Source organism: Globicephala melas, chromosome 6, assembly GCF_963455315.2.
Source record: "Globicephala melas chromosome 6, mGloMel1.2, whole genome shotgun sequence".
In the NCBI taxonomy this organism is placed as follows: domain Eukaryota; kingdom Metazoa; phylum Chordata; class Mammalia; order Artiodactyla; family Delphinidae; genus Globicephala; species Globicephala melas.
This window is the reverse complement of record NC_083319.1, coordinates 104,535,121-104,561,105: the sequence shown is the minus strand read 5'-3', so window position 1 is coordinate 104,561,105 and position 25,985 is coordinate 104,535,121. Positions and strand designations below refer to the sequence as shown.

The 25,985-nt window shown below is 40.0% G+C and overlaps 1 protein-coding gene across 11 annotated transcripts in view; it reads left to right on the top strand.

Annotated features, from left to right (window-relative positions):
- The window catches only part of CCDC25 (coiled-coil domain containing 25), a 90,752-nt gene that overhangs the window by 4,361 nt on the left and 60,406 nt on the right, over positions 1-25,985 (top strand). For 6 of the 11 annotated variants that reach the window (XM_060301296.2, XM_060301295.1, XM_060301300.1 and 3 more), the window contains exons 2-7: positions 497-544; positions 6,238-6,277; positions 10,959-11,010; positions 17,090-17,165; positions 21,182-21,285; positions 21,488-21,690. In XM_060301296.2, coding sequence (XP_060157279.1) covers positions 497-544; positions 6,238-6,277; positions 10,959-11,010; positions 17,090-17,165; positions 21,182-21,285; positions 21,488-21,690 — 523 coding nt within the window. Of the gene's footprint in view, positions 1-496; positions 545-6,237; positions 6,278-10,958; positions 11,011-17,089; positions 17,166-18,899; positions 19,003-21,181; positions 21,286-21,487; positions 21,691-25,985 lie in introns of those variants that run through there. The other 5 variants (XR_004044205.2, XM_060301301.1, XM_060301304.2 and 2 more) reach the window with 5 other exon arrangements.

The window sequence follows — 25,985 nt, the reverse complement described above, 5'->3', positions numbered from 1 at the left end:
GAGCTTATTATAATTTGCAGCACACCTTGGACATAACTAAATCAAATTATGAAAAATAAAACTTGCATAAGTGTAGGAACCTATTTTTAAATGGTTGAGGTGAAGAGTTTTGGTCGTTGTTTTTTTAAAACTATTTTGAAGAAGGCAAAAGTATAGGACTGAACTGGAATTGCATTGAACTAAATCCCTGAGAAAGTAGGAAAGTAGCCATTTTTAATGAGGGTTGGTAAACCTTCCCCAGATGGTCAGTATTTTAGAGTTTGTAAGCCACATACGGTCTCTCTAGCTTATTCTTCTTCATTTTGCTTTTTTAAACCCTTTAAAAATGTAAAAATCATTCTTAGCTCAAGGGCTGTCCAAAAACAGGGCTGGATTTGGCCTACAGGCCATGAATGTTTTGCCGACCCCTAATAAGCATTTGTCACTTGTTTTTCCCATCAAACAGTTGTGTCGGTGTTGAAGTTATCTAACTATTGTTATTTTTGTTTTGTCTTAGTTAACTCATCTGCTTACACTATTTACATGGGAAAGGATAAATATGAAAGTAAGTTTTCAAAAGCATTTGATTTTGAAATTTCCAGCAGGTAAGTGTTAATTGCCTTTTCTCCCAATGGCTTGTTGGATATGAGTTTTCAGTTAACTACTATCTAACTTGTTATAAGGAATTCCAAAGGATTAACTTTCTTAGAATTTCATTATATCAGATAATAGTTGAGCTAATTGGACCACCTGTGGCTGATTAGAATCTTACTTTACAAAGAGTTTTGTGGTATCGTTTGATTTAGGGTGACAGGAATTAGAGGTTAACTTGTGCTGGTTTTCATCAGATAAAAATAATCTGTGGCTTGGACTTTGAAAAGATCATTTTCTTTACATTTTTACCTCATTTAAGAAACATATCTTGGTTGTTTTGAGGCAGAAGATGGTTCTTTTTGACTTGAAATGTTAACAGTGCTTTCTTGACCACTCAGAATAAAACACGTTATCTCATACTGTGCACATTCCTATGACTAAATGATACAAACATTCACCTAACTAAAAAAAAACTTACAAAAAAATACCCATACTGTTTTCTGTGCCCTCTATTTTCTGTTTTATCTCATTTTTTAAAAATTAGTCTTAACCTGCGAAATTAATTTTCTGTCTCACTAATGCATTTGATCTAAAGTTTACAAGAAAAACACTGATTTAGGGATCGCCTTTTTGACTGCATGAGTGGCGGGGGGTGCCGAAAGGGAACTGTAGTTTTCTTGATCAAGAGAGCAGGGAGGAGGGCTTCCCTGGTGGCGCAGTGGTTAAGAATCAGCCAGCCAGTGCAGGGAACACGGGTTCAAGCCCTGGTCCAGGAAGATCCCACATGCCGCAGAGCAACTAAGCCATGCGCCACAACTACTGAGCCTGCGCTCTAGAGCCCGCGAGACACAACTACTGAGCTTGCACGCCTAGAGCCCTTGCTCGGCAACAAGAGAAGCCACCACAATGAGAAGCCCGTGCACCACAATGAAGAGTAGCCCCCGCTCTCTGCAACTAGAGAAAGCCTGCGTACAGCAATGAAGACACGACACAGCCAAAAATAAAAATAAATAAATTTATTTAAAAAAGAGAGAGCAGGGAGGTGACAGCACTGACCCTCAGGGTGTGGGACACTGAAGAGGGAGGAAAGAACTGCAACAAGGGAGCTTGGAGAAGGTGACAGAATTCCTCTTCTTCAAGCTTGAAAAGCACAGTTGCTCTTCTCTTGAGGGTAGCATCATGTCTGGAAAAGACAGCTCTGAAGTCTGGCCAGTCTGGGTTAAAATCTCCACTCTTCAGCAAACTAGCCATAGTTACTTAACCCCTTTGAACCTCTGGGTTCTTAGATGTAAGAAGAGGATCCTGGGGTGGTATCGGCCTTGCAGGGCTGTGAAGGTTAAATGAAAGAGCCTGGGGAGAGTGCCTGGCCCACGGTGGGCGCTCAGTAACTGGTGGTTCTCTCTGGAGCTCTGGAGCTCCCCAAAGCCACCTCCTTTCTCCCCTGGGAATACTCCAGGCCTGGGTGACTCTGCCTCAGTAGTCTGAGAGCTGCCTGATTCACTTCAGTTACTTTTCTTTAACCCTCAGGTATTGCTTTTTTTTTTCCTTTTCTAAAACCATTGGTGTCTGTTCTAGGTGCAGTTTGTAACTGACAGTTTAAACTTGATCCTTTAAAAGAGACAAGTATAACATTCTTCAGTATGAGACACTTGATTAATGAAATAAGGCCCCAAATGAAAAGATGTCAAAGAACAGTGATAAGTTATATATAACTTAGATATAACTATGCATATAGTTTTATAAAAACATATAGTTGTATGTATAGTTACACATGCTAAGTATATGTAGTTGGTGTATATACACATACATCACATAAAATATATATAATGTTATAAATACAATAATGTGATATAGTTATATAACTATATAATTATAAATCAGATCTATGTAACAGTTTCAAACCCTGCTATAACCATAAGCAGAATCAGTATAAGCAAGACTGTCACATCCTAGCCAAGAGAAAAAACCAATAGCATAAAATAACTAATTTTTAAACGGTTTTTTCCTTATAATGAATTTATGCCATTGACTCTGGTTGTGACTTAATGGAGAAGCTGTCTGCAGTATATTAATACTTGAGTTTTATATTTCTCCTAGTAACCCGTGAATTGTCATGGATAAGTTTTCTCATAGCGTCCTCCTGATGAACATAGCTGGGGAGGGGACACTGTCTCCCTATATTACATTGAACAATAAGGCACAGTTATAGGAGTCCTAGTTATCTACAGTAGATATGGATCCAAACCTGACCAAGTCTGCTTTCCCTTCTACCACACGAAGGGTGTGAACCCAAGACTCAGGTTCCTGAGAGACACCTAAAGCCAAGGTCGTGCGGGTTTTGCACTGTGCAGCCCTGGCGGGGCGGGGACAGCTTTATGTATGTCTTACAGCGAAAGGCTGCTTTGATTCCGGTGCTCACTGATGGGCTACCAGTGCTGCTGACACAGGCAGCTGTGTTGGGGACATTCCCACCGTGTCTCTTTTCCCTTCCATTGTAGTTTCCTATTCGCTGGGGCTGATCTGTGTGAGGCCATGTGCCAGCCTCTGAGTATCCAAAGAGGAAGATTGAGTCTGTTTTTTCAGTGTTCATTCAGGTGGAGGCACATACAAAACCAAATAGCAGTCAGTTTTGCTGTGAATATAAAACTGCTCTAAAAAATAAAGTCTATTAAACAAAAGTAGGGGCAAAATGAAGTAATATTAATAGCAAACACTGTAGAAGTAGAGGGGGCAGAGGGTAAATGTGGTTAGGGAGAGCTGAGAAGGCTTCGTGGAAGAGTGGGTTAGGATGGGCTAGAATGAATCCTTTAAACCTCCGTTGTAGGAATTTCTCTCTACAGATAAAATCTAGATCCAGAGTTTATGTCTGCAGATATAAATTTAGATTCTGTCTGGAGCCCACTAGAGTGGTGTTTTGCTGTCATTAAAGTATATGTAGGAAAAAAAAATCTGTATGTAGAATACTTTTCCCCAGGCACTCTTAGAGTTATCCAACTCTCTTAGTCTGCTTTGTAAGAACAGTATTACTTTTTTTTTTTTTTTTTTTTTTTGCGGTACGCAGGCCTCTCACTGCTGTGACCTCTCCCGTTGCGGAGCACAGGCTCCGGACGCGCAGGCTCAGCGGCCATGGCTTACGGGCCCAGCCGCTCCGCGGCACGTGGGATCTTCCCGGACCGGGGCATGAACCCGTGTCCCCTGCGTGTCCCCTGCATGGGCAGGCAGACTCTCAACCACTGCGCCACCAGGGAAGCCTGCTATTACATTTTAGAGTTGCCTGTTCTCCAGTGCTCCTAGCACATCACGTTTACTTCTAATAGCCTTGATGACTTCAGGCTAAGGGCTGGATGGAACATAAATGAATTTTAAGTTGAATGAGTCACTTTCTCTAAAAAGCTTTCAGGTGTGTTCTTTTTATTAGCCAGCAGGTGTCACCAGGGAGCCAAACATTGCCCAAATAGGAAAAGAGGTTTTTATAATTCCCTTTTTCTGATTACTGGCCGGCTATTTGCTCAGCTTCTTACTTAAGCTAGTAGAAAACCCTTCAGAAAACTCAAGGTGCCTGCAGTTGCTTAGAGTACCCTCATCCAAGAGGGTACTCTATCATCATGTAAGTACATATTTTATATGTACTTATATGTACTTTTATATTTTATATGTACTTATATGTACTTTTATATGTACTTATATGTACTTTTATATTTTATATGTACTTTTTATATGTACTCTATCATTATATGTACTTTTTATATGTACTTTTTATATGTACTTTTCTGGAAATACTTGAGTACATTTTATGTACTTGAGTACATTTTAAATACTTGAGTACATTTTATATATACTTGAGTACATTTTAAATCATCATATGTGAATCACTTTACCTTACAATTTTTAACTTTAGGTTTAATAATTTAAGTAATGCTTCTGTATTACTAATTATTAATATGGCTATTACAGGTATATATTGAGATAACCTTTCTGTAGAGATATATATCATTAGCCTTAAAAATATACATACGTAGGAGTTCCCTGGTGGTCTAGTGGTTAGGATTTGGCGCTTTCACTGCCATGGCCCAGGTTCAGTCCCTGGTCGGGGAACTGAGATCTTGGAAGCCATGTGGTATAGCCAAAAACAAAAAAACAAAACAAAACAAACATATATATGCATATGTTTTGAACGACTACTTCACCTTTTAGATATACACCTTAAGGAAATAATCAGGAGTATGGACATATTTATTTAAAAAGTATTTACTGAAGCATTTATAATTAGAAGCAATCCAAATGTCAACAACAGAAAAGTTTATCCATATGATAGAATCAAGTAGTCATTTTTTCCAAAGAACTTCTAAAATTTTTATTTTTATCTAACAAATATATAGTTTAAAAGTTCAGGGCTTCCCTGGTGGTGCAGTGGTTGAGAGTCCGCCTGCCGATGCAGGGGACACGGGTTTGTGCCCCGGTCCGGGAAGATCCCACATGCCGCGGAGCGGCTGGGCCCGTGGGCCATGGCCGCTGAGCCTGCGCGTCCGGAGCCTGTGCTCCGCAACGAGAGAGGCCACAACAGTGAGAGGCCCGCGTACCACACACACAAAAAAAAGTTCAAGTAATAACAGAATGCTTATAGTAAAAAACATCAGTTCTCTACCCCATCCTTTTCAATACCCACGGTCTACTCTCAGAGACAGTTACTTTGACTTTTACCTATTTCTTCTATTTTTATTTTCATATGTGACAGAATTTTAGGTGATTTTTATTTTCTTTTTTATGTTTCTGGTGTTTGTTTTGTTCCCTAATTTTCTACAATTTTATAATTGAGAAGCTTTTTTATTTTTAAGGCGTAAAATGCAGTCCACTGGTTTTAAAGTTGTAGCAAAACCATTTTAACATATAAGTATTGTTATAGTGAATCAGTTTTCTAAGACATTATCTAACATCTCAGTTGCTCTGATTTGCCAGTGTTAGTTTTATCTTCAAATAGAAATATCTTTGAACTTTAGATTATAAATGTTATACAAAATTATGATTATAATTGTCCAGTTGTAAAAACTATTAAAAAATTTTTCTGGTATTTTCAAGCATCAAAGCCTCTTTGAATTACTCTTTATTAAGGGAGAGAAAAAGTTTTGTGGAAAAGATTGGTTTTTTTTTTTTCCCTTCCCAATTTACGATAAACTTTGGCATATTTCATTTAACCTTCTCTTTAAAACATGTTTTTAGTTTTGTTTTATTTAAAAATTATTTTTATTGAAGTATAGTTGATTTAAAATATTATGTTAGGGAATTCCCTGGCGGTCCAGTGGTTAGGACTTGGCGCTTTCACTGCCAGGGCCCAGGTTCGATCCCTGGTCGGGGAACTAAGATCCCTCAAGCTGTGCAGCGCAGCCAAAAAATAAATAAATAAAAGAATCAAAGAATACTTTTAAAACTGAATTAAAATTAAAAATAAATAAATAAAATATTATATTAGTTTCAATGTACAACATACTGATTCAGTATTTTTATAGATTGTACTCCATTTAAAGTTATTACAAAATAGTGGCTTTATTTCTCTGTGCTGTACAATATATCCTTGTTGCTTATTTATTTTATACATAGTAGTTTGTATCCCTTAAGACCTTCATTTCTCTTGTTTTTCCTTTTCTTTGTTCTCCTGTCTCTCTGCAGATGAAGATCTGATAAAGTATGGCTGGCCTGAAGATATCTGGTAAGTAGCAATTTTGGTTCTGCTCTTTATGGATCATTATTTACTTTCTTAGACTTGACCAACCACCTGACTCCTATGATTAAAACTAGGAACTCATGCATTGCGTTTTGTCTATGAATATTGTGGTAAATAGCTGACTGCCAGCTCCCTTCATTTATAATTACCACGTTAACTGGGAATGAGGTCTTAGGGCTAGATCTCGGGCCTCACTGCAAAGGTCTCAGGAACATAGGCTTACTTTTACCTCCTGTGTGTCTCCTCATAGTAGGTTACTGAGACCACTGCACTTAACACACTCAGACCGCTCTTTTTGAGTGGATGGATACAGGCTTCACAAGAAGCAGTGAAGAAAATAGATGCAAGCTTCCATGTCAGTGGAATAGGTAGAGCATCTGACCACGTCCAGCGTTAAAGAAAACACAGACTGGCTTCCCTTTTGTCTTCTCAACAAAGATTTTAACCCTGGCTTGATCCAGCCCCTACCCCTTCTTTCTAAAAGAATTTATGGAAATTTCAAAAATGATGATATATTCTTTCTTAGCCTCCTTCCAAGATAATTTTATGTTGCTGCTCACCAAACCCAGTCTAAAAAAACAACAAAACAAATGCAGAAAAAAAACCCCTTCATTTTAGTTGAATTCTTTTCTTTTTCTAACTGCCTTGGGATGCTATATGGGCTTTTCTGCAGCTCAAACCCAAAACCTGTGAGGAGTTCATGGATTCCTGCTACTTTCTTTTTCTTTCATGTAATGCTCTCATACTCAGTTTGCTTTCTTTTTCTAGCTGCAGCTTCTACCACTCCCTCTAACCCTTGTGATGTCTCTCTCCTGGAGCCTAATTCTACCTACTGTAGAGCGGGATATGGTCTCTACAACTCCTAACACCCCCCTACCAAATGCCGTCTCTGAGGAGAAACACTCGGATCCTGTTGGCTTTAGGGATAGTAGTAATGGACATTGACCAAACACGTAAACTGTAGGCCAGATCCTGCTGAGTGTTTACCTCCACTCATACATTGCATTTTACTACAACCCTGTGAAATAGTTACCAATATCATGCCCATTTTTCAGATGAGGAAACTCAGGCTAAGGGAAACTGAACAGTTCCACTTGGGTCATTGCTGGCCCCCAGCCAGCTCGAGTTCTAGATCCCTGTTTCTGTCTTCCCTCAGGCTGTTTGGGCCCAGATCCTTCACTTAATTCCCTATAGTGACAGAGCTTAGGCTGCCACTTTTTAGAAGAGTTGACTGATTTTCAGTAAGGTATGCAGCATTGGACATCTGGTAGGAAAGATATTGCCCAGAGACTAACTTAAGCTACTCCCTAGATGTAGCCATTCTTGGAACCCCCGGGCCTACCTGCAGGAGCCCACTGAAGGGCGCCTCTCTGGCTCCAGCCTACCTCATTGTGAAGGCTCCGCCTCCTAACCCCGTGGAAGTGCTTCCCTGGCTGTCTGCCCTCTCTGAAGTCCACACTCCAGGAAACAAGAGGCACTAGAAACCTGAGGAAGTTTAAAGGCTGATAAAAAAAAATCAACCCCCCGTTCCAGCACAGCGGCCCATCTTCTGAACTCAAATATGTCATGAAGGTAGACACTGCTTGGTGCCCCCATACCTCAGGTGGGCAGGTTGCAGTGCTCAGGGCTTCTGCATCAGGTGCTGCTTACCTTCCTAGGACGCTTGACTATAAGCTCTGCTCCCCTGCCTCCCCCGCCCAGCCCAGGACAGTGATCCACCCGGTTTGTTTACTGCTCTGTCCCACTACCTAGCGTAGGACCTGGCACATAGTAAGTGTTCAATAGATGTGGACTTTCTAATTGACTAGCTCTCTGCCTGTCTGGAAATGATCTCTGCTGGACATTTCTTCACAGTAACTGCATTCTGGTCATCTCCATTTTGAGTACCTGTCACCCTGGCTGGATTATTTCAGTTGTCCTTAGGGCCCCAAAGAGCTCCAGATCTGTCACACAAGAGATAAGGATGATCACACCTGTTACGCAGTTACCTGCTGTAAGGTTTGGGGCAGAAATACCTGCATAGGAAAGGTTACATACTCAGATGCACCATGGAAGTCAGTTCACTACATCCTTTTACTTGACATTTAAAAAAAAATTAAGTGGAAGAGAAATTTCCAATTTACAACCTACACCTCATGTATCATGACTTGGGTTTTTCGTTTCGTTAAGGTAGACTTCTGGAAGGCACTTACCAGACTGGTGTCTATAGCTGCCCGATAGCCATTTCGACACTCTTTAATCTTGAGATTTACTGTCTGTTGTCGGAAGTGATTGACTTTTATTTCCAGAAGCTATCCTAGGTCAGATGTGAGCTGGCATAGCCGTAAATTTCAAGACCTGTTACAGTTAATAAACTGTCAATCCTGGAAACATTCCTGGGCGTGCAGAGAATGAATCAGTTGATCTACATTCCAGGGCAGATTTTCAACCTGGAACTTAACCTCTGGGAATGTCAACATCTCAGTTTATACCAGGAAACCTCCTAAGGTGCTTTTAAGCAAAGAATTTTTCTAGGATTAAATGAGAGTGGAACTAAATTCATTTGAAACAAAGGAAAATACAAAGAGTGTGTGTTCACTGCTTCCAAACCCCCTAATGAGTAGTATTTCCAGAGACCCCACTTTAAGGAGTTAAACGACCCAGCTTGGGGTCCCGTGCATCTCTACATTCTCAGGTCAGGGATGCTCATGTTTCTAGTCTCTGCATTCAATAAAGAGTAATAGTGATTAAGCAGGGAGAGGAAGATAACAAGGAAGAGAGGGAACTAGGGAACTGGTGGGCATAATTTAAACTTGGAGTGAGCATTTTGGGAGGTTTGGAAGGTTTTTTAAGGAAACTCGCTCAAAATAGTTTGTTTACAGAACTGAGTTTTTTGTTCGTTTTACATTTCAACCAAAGCACCGTTGGGACATGCATTCCCCTTGAACTTTGTAGAGGTGTACCTACAAGCCTGAAGTTGGTGTAAATCAGCAGTGATATTCCCGGGTGTGTTTGACTTTGACTGCCTATGTATGAACCCAGTGTGTATATACATTAAACTACTTGTGTATGTCTTTTGATAAAATTCCACATCAGAGACCTTTAAGGAAAATCAGAATACAATCAAGCTACTATGGGTATGTAGGAAAGAGTTGTTGTAAATAGAGAACTTAAAACAAATTGGAATGGGAGAAGTTTTCTCAATTGAGCTTGCTTACTAATGGGGTATTTTCCTAAGATTCTGAAACAGAGCAGTGAGGTATAATTTCCAGATTTTCAAAAAAACACATTTTCTGGCTGGAAAACGCCAAGCTGCAGATGATAATCAGTAGGAATCTCTTACGTGGGAATGCAAATAAGTAAATGAACCAGCAGAAGAAAAATAAATCAAACTAAGATGTTGTATTCATTTCTGGCTGTCACTAATGGTTAGGCATAAGACCTAGAGTCATCGTAGACTGCCAAAAATGTGTAAACATTTTCTTTATCCAAAGTGACTAGCAAGATGCTTAACCTTTTTAAAGAGGGCATGAGAAACAGCAAATCTTGACCTTTATATAGAATCACACTGCCTACTTCTTGGACCAGGTATGAGTGTGTAACCATTTTCAGCTCTAAAAAATCCATTAATGCTAAGAAAATGTCTAAAGAAATACATAATGGGACGTGATGTTGCCTCCTTAGGATTTTACTGAACATTCCTCAGTCTGGAAAGGAAAGGACTAAGGAAGAGAAAAGTTAACAGAAATCACTAGCATTCTGGAGGCCTCTCTGGGTGTTGGAAAGAGCGGGTCAACTTCATTTGGTGAATTGTAAATATGAAAAACTTAAAATCCCCAAATGTTGAACTAGGTGAAAAAAGAAGTAAGTTTTAAAAGATTTAATTAAATTGGTGAATGATAGAGCCTTAATGAAAGGTATATTTAGGATACTGGGGTGAGAGGGCATTCTGAATATTTTTAGGACAGCGTCATAAAGGGCAATCACCATGCTTTCCCAGGAGACGCGTATTAGTGTCATTGTCAGAGGTAAGGCTGGATGAATTGTTGGTCTGACCCATTTGGTGATGTGGTCTGCTTACTGCTTCAGTCCTCACCTGACTCTTCCATCTCCGTGATTGACATTCTCTTTGGATTGTTTTGCCATCGCTTGAAACTCAACATTTCCCAAACCAAACCTGTCATCTTTTTGCCAAACTGGCTCCCTCTCCAACTGTAAGATGTTACTGTCAGTGGTCCTGTGAGTCTCCCAGGCTTGCAACCCTGGAGTCTTGCTGACTTCTTTCATTCCCTTCTCTTCTCACCTAAAATTCCTTCCCCGTGTTTGCTCTAAGTCCCGTGGTTCAGCTTGGGACCCACCAAGTCTCAGTTCATCATTGAAGCCTTGGGTCACTGATAGCTCTTTCTCACTTGAAAAATCACCCTTCCCTGGGCTTTTAACATTCATTGCCTCCTGTACTCGTCTTGGTACTTAGTCTCACACAGCTGCAGATCTTTCCATGTTTTTCTCACCTCTCCCAGTTGACAGTGAGCTCTTTGGAGGTGGTGACTGTTTTCTGCCCCCCATCGTGCTCAGTGTGCAGTAGGCACTGAATTAATATTTTTGGATTGGGATGCTATAAATGCAGGTGGCCTGAGGAGATGGTTATCTTGTACCTCGTGCTAAAAGTGGTTTTCATTCTTTGTAGGTTTCATGTGGACAAACTCTCTTCGGCTCATGTATACCTTCGATTACATAAGGTAACTGGATTTAAACATGGATTCGTGACTTTTTCTGTAGTGATGAGCATCCTATCTTGTCCTCTGTCCTTTTTTGGGGGCAAATAAATTGTTTAGAGTAATATGTACAAAAGTCTACAAATTAGCAAACGAAGAGATGTCTTCCCCCAACCCAGGAAATCACTAAGGGCAATTCTGGTGAGTTTTGAGGCTTGGAAGGGGACACAGCACATATTCCCCAGATAGAAGCACTGCCCTGTCCTGCCAGCTGAGGTGTGCTCTGTGTCACCTCTGCTCTCTCTCCCTGCCATTTCAGTTGCCACTACTGGACTTTGTCTTCTTCTAGGAAGATCATGTTGTAGTTCCTTTTTTTCAGGCTCATGTGATTCTCCTGCCTCACCAAGGGCATATATGTTCCTAGTTATCAGGGGCTGCTTTGGGAGGTTTAAAACAGCATTATCGTAGTAAAGGGAAAAGATTTAATGTTCCCTAGTCACATAAAACCACTGTTTTTCCAATCTGTCTTTATATCCATCTATTGTTTTTTGTGTAGTTGAATCATAGGGATGGATAATTGTTATGAGTATTTTAAAAAATATTTATTTTGGAATGATTTTAGATTTACAGAAAAGTTGCAAAGGTAGTACAAGTCCCTATATACCCCATGTCCAGTTTTCCCCATTGCTAACATCTTAACATTACCGTGGTAGATTTGTCTGAACTGAGAAACCAGAACTGATGCATCACTATTAACTAACATCTGCACTCTATTTGGATTCTCCAGTTTTTCCATTAATGTCCTTTTTCTGTTCCAGGATCTGGTCCAGCGTCACACATTGCATTTTAGTTGTCATGTCTGCCTAGTCTCTGGTCTGTGACAGTTTGTCACTCTTTCCCTGTTTGTCATGACCCTGGCAGTTTGAGAAGTACTGATCAGGTCATGATTAGACTGGAGTTACGGGTTTGGGGGAACAATAGCACAGAGGTGAAGTGCTCTTATCCCATCATGTCAGAGGTATATGCATTAATAGGACTTACCACTGATGGTGTTAACCTTGATCTCCTGGCCAGGGTAATGTTTGTCAGGTTTTTTCACTAAAGAGTTGCTCTTCTCCCCCCATACTTTATTATTTGGAAGCAAGTCACTAAGTCCAGCCTGTACTCAAGGGGGAGAGCTCCACGTCCTGGTGTGGGTAGTACCTGCATATATTGTTTGGAATTCTTCTGTAAGGAAGATTCGTCTCTTCTCTCCCATGTATTTAATTCAGTCATTTACTTATATCAGTATGGACTCACACATTTACTTTTTACTTTGGGTTATAATCCAGTACTGTGTCATTTTGTTGCTAAAATTGTCCCTGCTTTGACTCTTCCTGCTTGGCTCTTGTGTTCCTTTTTTTTTTTTTGGTGGTACGCGGGCCTCTCACTGTTGTGGCCTCTCCCGTTGCGGAGCACAGGCTCCGGACGCGCAGGCTCAGTGGCCATGGCTCACGGGCCCAGCCGCTCCGCGGCATGTGGGATCTTCCCGGACTGGGGCACGAACCCGTGTCCCCTGCATTGGCAGGCGGACTCTCAACCACTGTGCCACCAGGGAAGCCCTCTTGTGTTCCTTTGACATGCTCCTGTCATTTTACTTTTAGAGCACTTCCTTACTTTCTGAGACTCAAGATGCTCCAGGCTCATCTTGTATTTTCCCTGCTCCGGCTCTAGGATCAGCCATTTCTCTGAGGAACTTTGGTTTCTTTTATTGGGAAATGGTATTTAGAAATCAAGATCTGGACTCTGGGTGTGCTCATTGCTACTAGAGTATCATTGCTTCTAGGCCCTCTCATGTGACAGAGCTAGGAAATAGGTGTATGTATACTAACCCATGTTAGTAATTTGTATGCATAATTTTTTCTGTATCTACAGTAAGCGAAACATGACTGGTGTCTCTGATGAACCCATTACTACAGGGGCCTTTCTCACATTCCTTCCTTGCTTATCTATTACTTCCTTCTCAGACAGTGGGAAGCCTGGCTCCCACCATCCACCATCATTTGCTTATTGGAATCTAGTATATATGGAAGTGGTTTCAGATTTGTTAGCCTGTATCCCCATAAGAAACAACTTTATCAACTGAAGTACAGTGCAATTACAGTTGCCATTCAAAATGCTGTTTTTCAAAGTTACTTGTCAGCTGCTCCCTGCCCTCCCCACCTCATGCCTTTCAGTGATGTCTGTCACACACTTAGGTTTTTTTGTCTCAGTCTGCATTCCACCTTGGCTTCCCCTGGTTGATTGTATTACTTTTTTTAATACATTTTTATTGGAGTATAATTGCTTCACAATGCTGTGTTAGTTTCTGTTGTACAACAAAATGAATCAGCCATATGCACACACATATCCCCATATCCCCTCATCCCCTCCCTCTTGAGCCTCCGTCCCGCCCTCCCTATCCCACCCCTCTAGGTGGTCACAAAGCACTGAGCTGATCTCCCTGTGCTATGCAGCTGCTTCCCACCAGCTATCTATTTTACATTTGGTAGTGTATGTATGTCCATGCCACTCTCTCACTTCGTCCCAGCTTACCCTTCCCCCTCCCCGTGTCCTCAAGTCCATTTTCTACGTCTGCGTCTTTATTCCTGTCCTGCCCCTAGGTTCTTCAGAACCTTTTTTTTTTTTTTTTAGATTCCATATATATGTGTTCACATACGGTATTTATTTTTCTCTTTCTTACTTACTTCACTCTGTATGACAGACTCTAGGTCCATCCACCTCACTACAATTAAGTCAATTTCGTTTCTTCTTATGGCTGAGTAATATTCCATTCTATATATGTGCCACATCTTCTTCATCCATTCATCTGTCGATGGACATTTAGGTTTCTTCCATGTCCTGGCTATTGTAAATAGTGCTACACTGAACACTGGTACATGTCTCTTTTTGAATTATGGTTTTCTCAAAATGGATTAAAGACCTAAATGCAAGACCAGACACTGTAAAACTCTTAGAGGAAAACATAGGAAAAACACTCTTTGGCATAAACCACAGCAAGATCTTCTTTGACCCACCTCCTAGAGTAATGAAAATTAAAACAAAAGGAGACAAATGGGACCTAATTAAACTTAAAAGCTTTTAAGCAAAGGAAACCATAAACAAGACAAAAAGACAACCCTCAGAATGGGAGAAAATATTTACAAATGAAACAACGGACAAAGGATTAATCGCCAAAATATACGAACGGCTCATGGAACTCGATATCAAAAAGATTGTATTACTTTTAAAGTGACAGTTTACAAACTTTTTCACGTTACTGCATTATTTTCATATTTATTGTTTTGACTGGCTGCTTTGAGTTGATAATATGCCACAGTTAATTTGAAAGCTCCGTTGTCAGAATATAAGTTGTTTACAGTTTTCAGCGTTATGAATCCCCAACAAGAAATATTTTTTTAATGAACTACTTTCTATTTTTCTTTTCTTTTCTTTCTTTTTTTTTTTTAGAGTAGTTCTCAGAAATGAAATTACTGGGTCAAAATATAAAAACATTTTGATAACTCCTTTTATGCCAGATTGCCCTTTGAAAATATTATGCTGGTTTAAAATGCTACCTGATATATATAGGTTTTCCAAAAACTTTTTGGGTTTTTATAACTTCAGAAAAATAGCAACCTTTTGACCATTTTAATAAATACAAGATGCTACTTCATTATGCTTATAATATTTACTCCTTAATTTACTAACAAGGTAAAACATTCTACCACATCTTTACTTATTCTATTTATATTTTTGAGAACTGTGTTGTAAAAAAAAGAGGAAGATTGTGAGCTCTTTGCTGGAACAAAATTCTGAATTTTCCTAGGCAACTTCTTGCCATTTTGGAACTATTTTAAGTCTAGAGAAGATAAAGTATGGTGTTCCCAACTTTCCTTTTGGTTCAGATTAAATTTTTTCCTTTGGGTTCTGCTGCATCAGAAAATGGAAATAACGGTGGGTAGTCCCAAGTTCACATTACCACCAGCTAGACCTTGTTTGAACAGGAGTTTGATTTCATTTTCTTTTGGAAGCACATAATGTGCTAGATAAAAATATGTGCTCCTTAAGGAACTTTTACCTGGTTGATCTCCTGCAGTAAACGACATAGCCCTTTGCACTTAGTAGGTACCAAGTAAGTGTTGGAGATGCAGAGAGACTAAGTATAAGTAGTTCAGAACCCGAACTCTGGAGCCAAACTGCCAGCTTTGTATCCTAGCCTTGCTGCTTACCAGCTGTGCGACTCTGAGCAAGTTATTCAGCTGTGTGCGTTTCCTCATCTGTAAAAGGGAGCTGACAGTCCCTGTCTTACTGGGTTGTTGTGAGAATTAAATGAGCTAGCATAACTGAAGCATTTAGAATAATGCTTCAGTTAAGCATTATTAGCAGTGCTTAGCACATGCTAAGCACTATGTGTGTTCATTCTTTCTTTGTCAAATTCAGGTGAATTCAACCCAAGCCTTGAAGATCATGGATATTCAACAAGTGTTTTTTTCCTAGGCTTATTTGATTTTTGAAAACCTATAGAAAAAATCTCACTTATCAAGAGGTTGCTTATCTCATTAACACAGATGGCACAAAGCCCACAGTCGAAATTCTGGCCTTTACATGTGGAGAGTACCTTACACTCTCCATGCAGAGTTTGTTTACTCTGACTTTATGCATAATGCTCAGCTGAATTATTTTATTTTATTTTATTTGGTCTGCTCATATTATATTAGAAGTAGCAAAACAAGAAGAGGCTATTGCTTCAGGAAAAGCAGTAGGTACAGGTAGCAAGAAGGGATGTTGTGACATAGCCTGATATCAAGGACCAAGAAGCTGTACGTTTCCACAGAAACTCCATAAGCACCACACTCTGGGGCCAATTGTTAGAGCATGGCTTTAGTTAGTCCTGGGTTCATCTCTCAGCTCTGTCACTTACTAGATATGGGGGAGCTTGGCCTAGTTGCTTCACCTCGCTAAACTTCATTTTCTTCATTGGCAAAGTGAGCGTAGTACTATCCATTTCATATGGCCATTTATTTAGTGTACCTAGCACTCAGAAAGCAGATATTCAAAAAGTGGTAGCTATTGTTTTGTTTTTTAATTATTTATTTGATTTATTTAGTATAGGGTCAGTCAGCTTCTGTGTATTTTAGATGCCCCTGAAGGCATCACTATCACTATATTAGAGCCTAGTGTAAAGGTTGATACTCATGATGATGACATTGTGTTATCAAGATGGTAAATTCAGATTCCTCTGTTTAAGTGGTCAGGGAATCTCACAGGATGAGATGTGGCGTTAACGTAGTGACAAACTTAAATCACGTATTTTTTGGTGAAAATTTAGGTAATTGAGATTTCCATTTTGAAACATTTAAAATAAGGAAAAAAATAGAAACCTAATGGAATAAACTTAATTTATCTCAAATATTTAGGTAGATAAAACATTGCATTCCCAGACAGAAGTGCTTCAGTAATCCCATGCCTAACAGCCAAGTGCTGAGTTGATTTCCACTAGCTCTTGCCTCAGATATTTTTATTCTTTTGGAATGGCTTTGCTTAGTCAGCTTTGACTTTGATACAGTATCTGTAAAGAGAATGAAGCAGTATTTTTTCTCTTTTACGGTAGAAGGTTATATCTAACATACCAGGAGCTTGGTTCCTGACTAATGCCGAGGGTAGATGACCTACCAGATCATGGAGACCCAAAACTATAAGATGTCTCTTGAGAGCAAGTTTGTAGGGACCTCAGCTAAGAAGACTTCCCATTGCCAAAAATAGGCACCATTTCTCCACAAGGTTTCTAAAAGTAAGAAAGAGAAGAGGGAAAAATTACTCAGACATAAATACAGTTAATATTTTAGTAGTTTTCTTTCATACCCTGTTTTCTTCCCCACTTATTAAGTCAGGATTTTCCATATTACTGCCTTCTCTTAAACATTTCCACAATGGACTTCGTTTTTCAATGTTTTGAAATACAGTTGAAGAGCCTCTGCTTTTAATAAAATGGTGCCTAGTAAGGTAGCAAAGCCCTATAAAAGTGCTCCAGTATTGATCAGTGACAAGGTAGTGGACCATTTGGTTTATTCTTGTGTTTCAGGGGGAGAAAATAGAAGACATTCCAAAGGAAGTACTGATGGACTGTGCCCATCTTGTGAAGGCCAATAGCATTCAAGGTCAGTTTTCCTAGAGGTGTTTTCAGAATTAGCACCACTTTCTCTGTGTCTGAAATGGATTACATCTTAGAGAACATATTACTGACTTTAGCTTGAGTCAAGGGAATGACATGTAATATGCCTTTCCCCTGTTTTGTTCTTTAAGATGTCAGTTGCACTACCTGTCAGAGAACTGAAAGCCAACCTCCCAGCCCCTCTAATTTTCATGGCCCTATCTCAAGACTTTTTTACCCTGTTTTCTTTACCTTGAATAGAAAATTGTCTAGGGCTTCCCTGGTGGCGCAGTGGTTAAGAACCGGCCTGCCAATGCAGGGGACACGGGTTTGAGCCCTGGTCTGGGAAGATCCCACATGCCGCAGAGCAACTAAGCCCGTGCGCCACAACTACTGAGGCTGAGCTCTAGAGTCCACGTGCCACAACTACTGAAGCCCGTGCACCTAGAGCCCATGCTCCACAACAAGAGAAGCCACTACAGTGAGAAGCCCGCACACAGCAACAGACCCAATGCAACCAAAAATAAATAATAAATTAATTAATTAATAAAAAAAAAAGAAAATTGTCTAGACCTGCCTACCCCTAACGTTACTTGTAGAAAGACTTTTGGAAATTACATTATGTTAATTGCCAAGCAAGAGATGTGTCTCATGGCTTTATTTGTAATGTTGGTTGACGTCTTTGTTTCCATTACTTTTTACTAGATTCTAGAACCCAAGTCTCCCAATTACTCTTTCCTACTTTTTCTTTCTTTCCTTCTCTCCTTCCATACTTTCTTCTCTCTGTAAATGGTGAAGGTGTCAAGTCCGTTGATCTTGTTATCTCCCAGAGAATCTTAAATAATATGTCTAGGGTGATGCATTAGAATCAGTATTTTTACAGTGCTCTCCAGGTGATTCTAATGTGCAAAGAGTGTTGAGACAATTGGCCTCCATGTTTTAAGTAGGACCTGCAGTATTGGCCTTGGTGCTGGTTTAGTTCTACTGTACAAGATTTAATTTGTCAAGTCAGTATAGGTCAAGAAGGACAATTAATGGAGTGGAGGAGGCAGTTATAAGGGGGAGCTGGGTGATGGTATTCTGCTAGGAATGAGCTAGTAGACTGGATTTTAGTTGTAGGACATGGACCTAGATAAGGTAGAGGTAAGTTTGGTTTGATATAAAATTGAGGGGTGATCCAGAGGGTTCGGAAAAAATATGGTTTGCATAGAAGATAAGCATGGGGCAGACCAGAGACGACGGCAGGTACCGGGAGCTGGTGATTATAGAAGAGCTGGGCAGTGTGCTCCCTCCCCCATCACTTAGGCTGCGTTTCCTGCATCTCACTCGGCAGATTTACTGAATCAGGTGCCTAGCCAAAGAAACTGGAAGTCTTGTCTTACAGAGCCATTCATTTTCAACTCCATAAATCATTAAATTGCAGTTAGTTTTAGGACATTGCATTTTTATGAGTAGAAGAAGAGCTCCTCAGATTTCCAGTTAAAATCTTTGGTTATGGAAAGAAAAATAATAAAAATTGAAACTACGTCATTATCCTCCTTCCTTGTGTGTTGCAACCTCTTTAATGTGTTTTCGTGCCCCTGGCTAGCAGATGTGAATTTATTAAAAGAGCTTTGGACTCTTGCTCTTATTCTTGGCCCAGCCTCTTTCTTCTTAATCCCTTTATAGTTTACTAGTTCTAAAGAAAACAGAAAAGAGGAAGAGTCATTGAATCACTGAATCACTCTTCTCTCCTCTTCAGCCTTCCACAGGGATAGCTCACTCATAAGGAGCTAAGCCCAAGCGTCTCACTCTCAGGAGTCAATAGCAGAGGATGCTGAGGAGTGAAGAAGATTGTCTTTGCTGTGAGATTTGCTAAGTACACTACATTTGCGTCACTGTGTTACTAAAATATTTCCCTCCCTGGTTGACCACCTTCAGCGCTGTTTGTCGTCATAGAATCTGGTCAGCCTCTTCTTTATTCATTTTATAATCTCTTGCCAGATTAAACTTTCTAAAAGCTTAGACACTGTCTGTGACACCCTTCACCTTGCCTCTACAGTTAAACCCAAACTTCCTAAGCTGGCATTTAAGCATCTCTGATCTGACCACAGACTTTGTTTCCCTTCATGTATTTCATACTCCAGCCAAAGCAGATATTTGCTGGTTTCCTGCTTTGTGCCTTTGCTTGTATTGTTCCCTCTGCCCTCAATGTTACACTCCTGCTCAGTCATCACATGTCTAGATTCGAGCTAAGGTTCAAGGGCTACACTGTAGTTATAGTAATAGTAATAACAGCTAGCATTGAATGTTAATTACATGCCTGGCACTGTGCCAAGAACATTACAAATTGTTCATTTATCAACTCTACTGAAGTAAGATATTACTTTCATTTTATAGATGAGGAAGCTGAATTTAAGAAATTAAGAATTAAGGAACTTAACCTCTCCCACGGAGCCTTTTCCTTCCTCCAGCTTTGAGTGACCACTGCCCTCTCTGAACTCCCTTAACTCTTTACCTGTATCTTTCCAATATCACTTGATAACTTCTAATTTTCATTGAAATTATTTATGTACTTATCTGCCTTCCTTTAACCTTCAAAGGCAGGATCCATCATCTGATCCGTGTTTGTATCTCCCACAGTGCCTTGCACATGGAGATTTTTTTTTTTTTTTACTTAATTTTGAAAAAAATTTCAAGCCTACAGAAAAGTTGAAAGAAAATTTAGAATCAACAGTTTTTCCGTATTTGTTTGCCTTCTCCCTGTAATTCACGCAATGTTTTTTTAGCTGAACCATTTGAAAGAAAATCACAGGCGTCATGACCGTTCAGCATGTCCTAAGAAGTACATTGTCGTAAGCAACTGCATTACAGTGATCAAATTCAGGAAATTTAACATCGGTAGAATACTGTTATACAGAGTCCATATGTAAGTTTTTTCAGTTGTCCCACTACCGTCACTTTATAGCATTTTTTTTTTTTTTGATCCAGGATCATACGTTCTATTCACTTGTCATGTATCGCTGGTCTCCTTTAATCTGGACACTTCTTTGTCTTTCAAGACGTTGACACTTTTAGAGTGGAGACCACTTTGGCTTGGTCTGATGCTTCCTGTTCAGTAGGACCACATTACGCATTTTGTGGCAGGAATACTATGTAAGTGAAGTCTTGTGCATTACAGTCAGGAGGCACATGCTGCCAGTTTGCCTCAGTTTTGGCGATGTTAACTGATCGCTTAGGTAAGGTCGTGTTCACCAGATTTCCCCAGTGTACATGGTCACTTAATAACCATTGAAATGTATTGCCATCTAATTTAGAAGGGCCTTAGAGAGCACTGGACCAGTGATTAAACTGTGATTCTCAGAGCCGCCTGGGAGGCTGTCAGGGGTGGAGGGGAAACACGAAGTGGGGGTGGTGAGGGGAGAGGAGGAGGGGTGAACAGGATACCTGGCACCCCTTTCCTCCAGAGCATCTCTGCTTTGATTACTTTGTTATGTTTTCTTTGGTAAAAGAGGTTCCACAGCTAAAGAAACAAAAACCAAAAAGCTCTACTAAACTAGTCCAGTTTCCTCATGTTTCAGATGAGACGCCAGGAGCCATGGGGATTTTCCCAAAGCGACACAGCTGGTTTGTGGTAGTGCAGGGTAGAAGCCGGTGTCTTGAATCACTTTATCTTGCTGCTTACCCTTTGTTACATCAAGGGCTCCTTTGAGAATCTGAGGAAACCTGTTTGGTCCTTTTCTGTTTAAAAACACATACAATAAAATTTGCATTCAATTTTAGAGAGTCTCAAAGATCCCTGAAGCTGATCTCTTGACCCTGCTTTTCATCAGAATACTTTAGCTTGAATTGCTGGTCGGCTTTCCCATTTGCCTTTGTGGGTGGCTTCTTTTTTTAAAAAAAAGTATTTTGTGGTTTCAAACACTTGGTGGCTTGTTCATTCTCAGCCTTTTCCTTTGTTGGATTATGGTGACAATTGTGGGTGAGGGGATGCATTGCTCAGCGTCCTCCTCCCCACATGTTGAAGACAGTCTCTCTTGGCAGGCTGCAAGATGAACAACGTCAATGTGGTTTATACCCCGTGGTCTAACCTGAAGAAAACGGCCGACATGGATGTGGGACAGATAGGCTTTCACAGGCAGAAGGACGTAAGTGTGAACATCACCGGAGGTGGCAGTGCCCTGGCGCTGAGTGGGTGTCTGTCTCTGCTGTTGAGGACTCAGCGCGATGTCTCTTTCCTAAAGGGAATCAAGCTGGGTTGCTGAGCTGCTGGAAAGCCCTGCCCTATTCTGGGGGGAAGAAAAAAAACATAAAGATTCAGTATTTTTTTTTCTCTCCATCTCCCTCAAGGTGAAAATTGTGACAGTAGAGAAGAAAGTGAATGAGATCCTGAACCGATTGGAAAAGACCAAAATGGAGCGGTTCCCAGACCTAGAGGCAGAGAAAGAATGCAGAGACCGCGAAGAGAGGAATGAGAAGAAAGCCCAGATTCAGGAAATGAAAAGGAAAGAAAAGGAAGAGATGAAAAAGAAGAGGGAGATGGACGAACTTAGGTATGTTGGAGTTAAGGTACTGACGTTGACCTTGGAGAGTCTTCACTGCTGATTTAATTAGGGATTAACCCTTAAGAATGGTACAGTTGGCCCTGTGTATCCACGGATCCAGTCAACCATGGTTCAAAAATGTTTGGGGGTGGAAAAAATTCCAGAAAGTTCTAAAAAGCAACACTTGAATTTCCCTTGTGCTGGCAACTGTTGACATAGCATTTACCTTTATGACTATTTACACAGCATTTACAGTGTGTCAGATATTATAAGTAATCTACAGATGATTTAAAGTATATGGGAGGATGTATGTAGGTTATATGCAAATACTATTCCATTTTTATAAGGGACTTGAGCATCCGCAGGTTTTGGTATCTGAGGGGGGTCCTGGAACCAATCCCCCATGGATTCCGAGGGACAAGTGTATTCTGGTATTCTGGTAGATGAAGGGACATATAACGAGCTCCAAGCCTTAAATGAGTTAGAATAAGGCATTTATGCTAATGTGTTGGTCAAATGAATTGCCCTTTTATAGGGGCAGGATATGAGAGTGTACAAAATAAAATAACTAATTTTAATCTTAGTTTGGTTTGTAAACATCTTCAGGTAAAGAAGAGATACTGTATTGAGTGTTTTACATTAGCTATGGTATTTGAATGAAAATGTCTCAGCTCTAAAGGCCAGTGTTAGTAACTCTTAAAAGCTGTTTTTAAAACCTCTCTTTTATAGATTTCGAAAGTTTAAAGTAATTAAGGTGGAGAGGCCTGCTCCAAAACACAGCATTTTTAAACAATAAATAGTAGTTAAAACACATCTTGGATCCTGAAATTCTAGTGTATAAGGCCATGAAAATACTGATTGTATTAGTTTTCTATTGTTACTATAACAAATTACCACAAATTTAGTGGCTTAAAATGACATAGATTTATCATCTTACACTTCTTCATGTTAGAAGTTCAAAATAGTTCTCACTGAGCTAGAATCAAGGTGTCTGTGGGGCTGTGTTTCTTTCTGGAGCTCTAAGAGAAAATCTGCTTACCTTCCAGCTCCTAGAGGCCACCCACACTCCTTGGCTTGTGACTCCTTCCTCATCTTCAAGGCCAGCAACAGTGCATCTCTCTGCCCCTTCATAGTCACGGCCCCCTCTCTGACCACAGCCTTCTCTGCTTCTAAGGACCAATGTGATGACATTGGGCCCACCCAGATACTGCGTGATAATCCCCCCATCTAAGATCTTTTTTAATTTTATTTTAAAATGATAAAAATTTATTCAGTTTTGTAAATTGAACATCAAACCTCTTTTAAATTAAATTTAAATAAGTGAATCAGACACAAATGGAGAGAAATCACAGGAACTCTATTAACAGAAAGGGAATGAATTCTGGAATCTATTGGTTTTTAGAAAAATAGTGCTGAGTAGTAGCTGGACAGCATTCCGGGCACTTTCATTTCAGCATCTTCCCAGAAGTCCTTGCAAATGTCATTTATCTCAATGCTCTCAGGTTCACAAGAACTTCTAGAGATGAACTACTTTTCTCTTCCTGCTTGTATTACACAATGAACCATTGTACTTTCATCATCTTACCTTATCCACTCTCTTTTTCCATTCCTCATTATTATTCACCAAGTCAGGTTCCATGCCTTTTCAGAGTGCCAAGTTATCAGCTCCATTCTCACTGTGTCAAGCAGTCTTCATGACAATTTATAGTCTTCTCTTTATTACAACTCTACGTTTCCATAGGGTGAAGTCTAAAGAAGATACGTATGAGCTTTGTTTTTGTATAGTTTTATGTTTTTTGGGGTTTTTTTAACATCTTTATTGGAGTATAATTGCTTTACAATAGTGTGTTAGTTTCTGCTTTATAACAAAGTGAATCAGCTATACATATACATATATCCCTATATCTCTTCCCTCTTGTGTCTCCCTCCCTCCCACCCTCCCTATCCCACCCCTTCCCATCTAAGATCTTTAATTAAAGTCCCTTCTGCCATGTGAGGTAACATATTCGCAGGTTCTGGAGATTAGAATGTAGACATTTGAGTAAGATCATTATTCTGCCTACTATACGGACTCTCTGTAGATGCATAGTACTATACCTGAAGGGGCCTCAGTTTTTCTTTGAGAAAGAAGGAAATTAATCCTGCCACTTCTAGTCACAGAATTCCTAGATTTTTTCCCACTATTTTCCATAGATTTCATTTGTGATAAGTATACCAAAAAAAAAAAAGTTATTGATTCCTTTGGGAAAGGTATAGGATCAATATGAGCTGTCTTGCCCTGTCCTGACCTAGTTTCCTTGGAATACCCTGGATTATTAGAAAGATCATTGGGCCAGAGTGGAGGTTTTATGATCAAGCACTGGTATTTATTCGTTATCCATATGCACGCGTCCCTGTTGGGGGTTCTGCTAAAACAGGGTGAGTGACTGCATTTACAATACAATATTCAAATGGAGAACTCCGGAAGTGTTACCCCAAGTTATAAGCTGCCAGCATGAGACAGACTGATGCAGAGATTTAAACGTTCAATTTGACGTAGAATTGTGAGTCCATTTTGTGTTGTGAGTGAAAGACAAATTACCAATACCATTAGTTTTGAAAAATGTGTGGAATTTTGAGTGATACAGGATTTAGACTAGTTTATTCTTTTTGCTTTTAGTGCGGAGTGGAGAAAAAATTGAAAACATGCCTTTTTGTGCCTCTTAAAACTCTACCGTAATGTTGTTTAGAGACATAATATTATATGTTAGAAATATAATGTCACTTAATTTATTTACAACATTTTTTTTAAGACTTGTAGGGTCTTCATATTTTTTTAATATTTATTTATTTGGCTGCGTCGGATCTTAGTTGTGGCCCTCGGGATCTTTGTTGCAGCGTGTGGGCTCTTAGCTGTGGCATGCATGTGGGATCTAGTTCCCAGACCAGGGATGCAACCCAGGCCCCCTGCACTGGAAGTGCAGTGTCTTCCCCACTGGACCACCAGGGAAGTCCCTACTTATAACATTCAATAAGAAAGATTAGCTAACATTTTTAAACACTTGTCCTCTGCCCAACACTGTATTGTGCTTTACTGCATTATCTCATTTAATCCTAACAGTAGCCGTGTGAGGCAAATGTTTTGATCATCTGCATTTTGTAGAAGAGGAAACAGACTGAGGAGCAGTTAAGTAACTCGCTCAGAGGCACATAGCTTGTCTCGGTCTGATTCTCAAGCTCACACACACTGTTACCACTCTCTTCTGCCCTCTGTTCAGTCCATTCCGCAGCTTCTGTGAAACTCCAGCAAAAAGCTCTAAGCTTCGGACTTGTTCTATAACCTGTTTTTATACACTTGCAGTGCTAGCATCACTTTAATTTCTGTCTTTGACTCTTCCACCCGAGAGATCAAAGACTATGCCTACAAAATCTTCTCATTCTGAAGTCTTTCACTTGCCTTTCTGACAAGGAAAATACCATTAAATTTCACCAACAGTTGACTCTTTTGTTTGGACCATCTGGTAAGGAATGTCCAATTTAGTTGCTGTGATAGCTGAAGAAAATTGACTTCTGAGTCTTCAGGGGATTCTACAGACAAACTGAGAAGATAGTCTCATCCTGGACAGTATCCCCAGTGCTTCCAGATGATTTCAGGGAAGAAATCCTTAACAGCCTCACACCCAGAAGATATCCAACTTCTTTCCAATTCTAAAGCCATTATTTAGACTCTAGACTCCTTTTTTCAACTTTCTGAACAGGAATGGCAGTAAGCTTTTCATTTCTAATTTCTACCAGGAGGAAAAAAATGGATGGAATTGTCATTGTATAGTCCAGGTTCTCTGAACTCCAGTCAGGAGTATATCCATTAGCCTCGGGATCAGAACAGAACAAAGCCCACAGCACAGAAGGCACCAACTTCCTTCTCAGATGAAAAGAGCAGCAGCCCCTGGAGACAGAACTCCATCTTGTTCTTGCAAATGAGTGCTTTACCCTTGTCCTCGGTGTGCAGAAATTCCAGTGATCTGATAATGTAGATAGGTCTACATAAAGATCATCCTTTTAGGTAGTTTTTTGAAGAAATATTTAGATTGTTTGGGAGGACGCCAAAGTGTGGAGGCTAAATGATAGCAGTATATTAACATCTTCTATTAACCATTTTATTCATTCACACAATAATGAAAAGTTCCCCTTATTTAGGCTTCACATATTAATTCTCACCCATCTTGTTCGTTAGCTCTTTAGACAGCTTTTTAGCTCACACTTGCCCTGTCACCCTAGTATCTCGTGGGATTTTAGTTTAGAGAATCTTTGTATAGGGTTAGGTG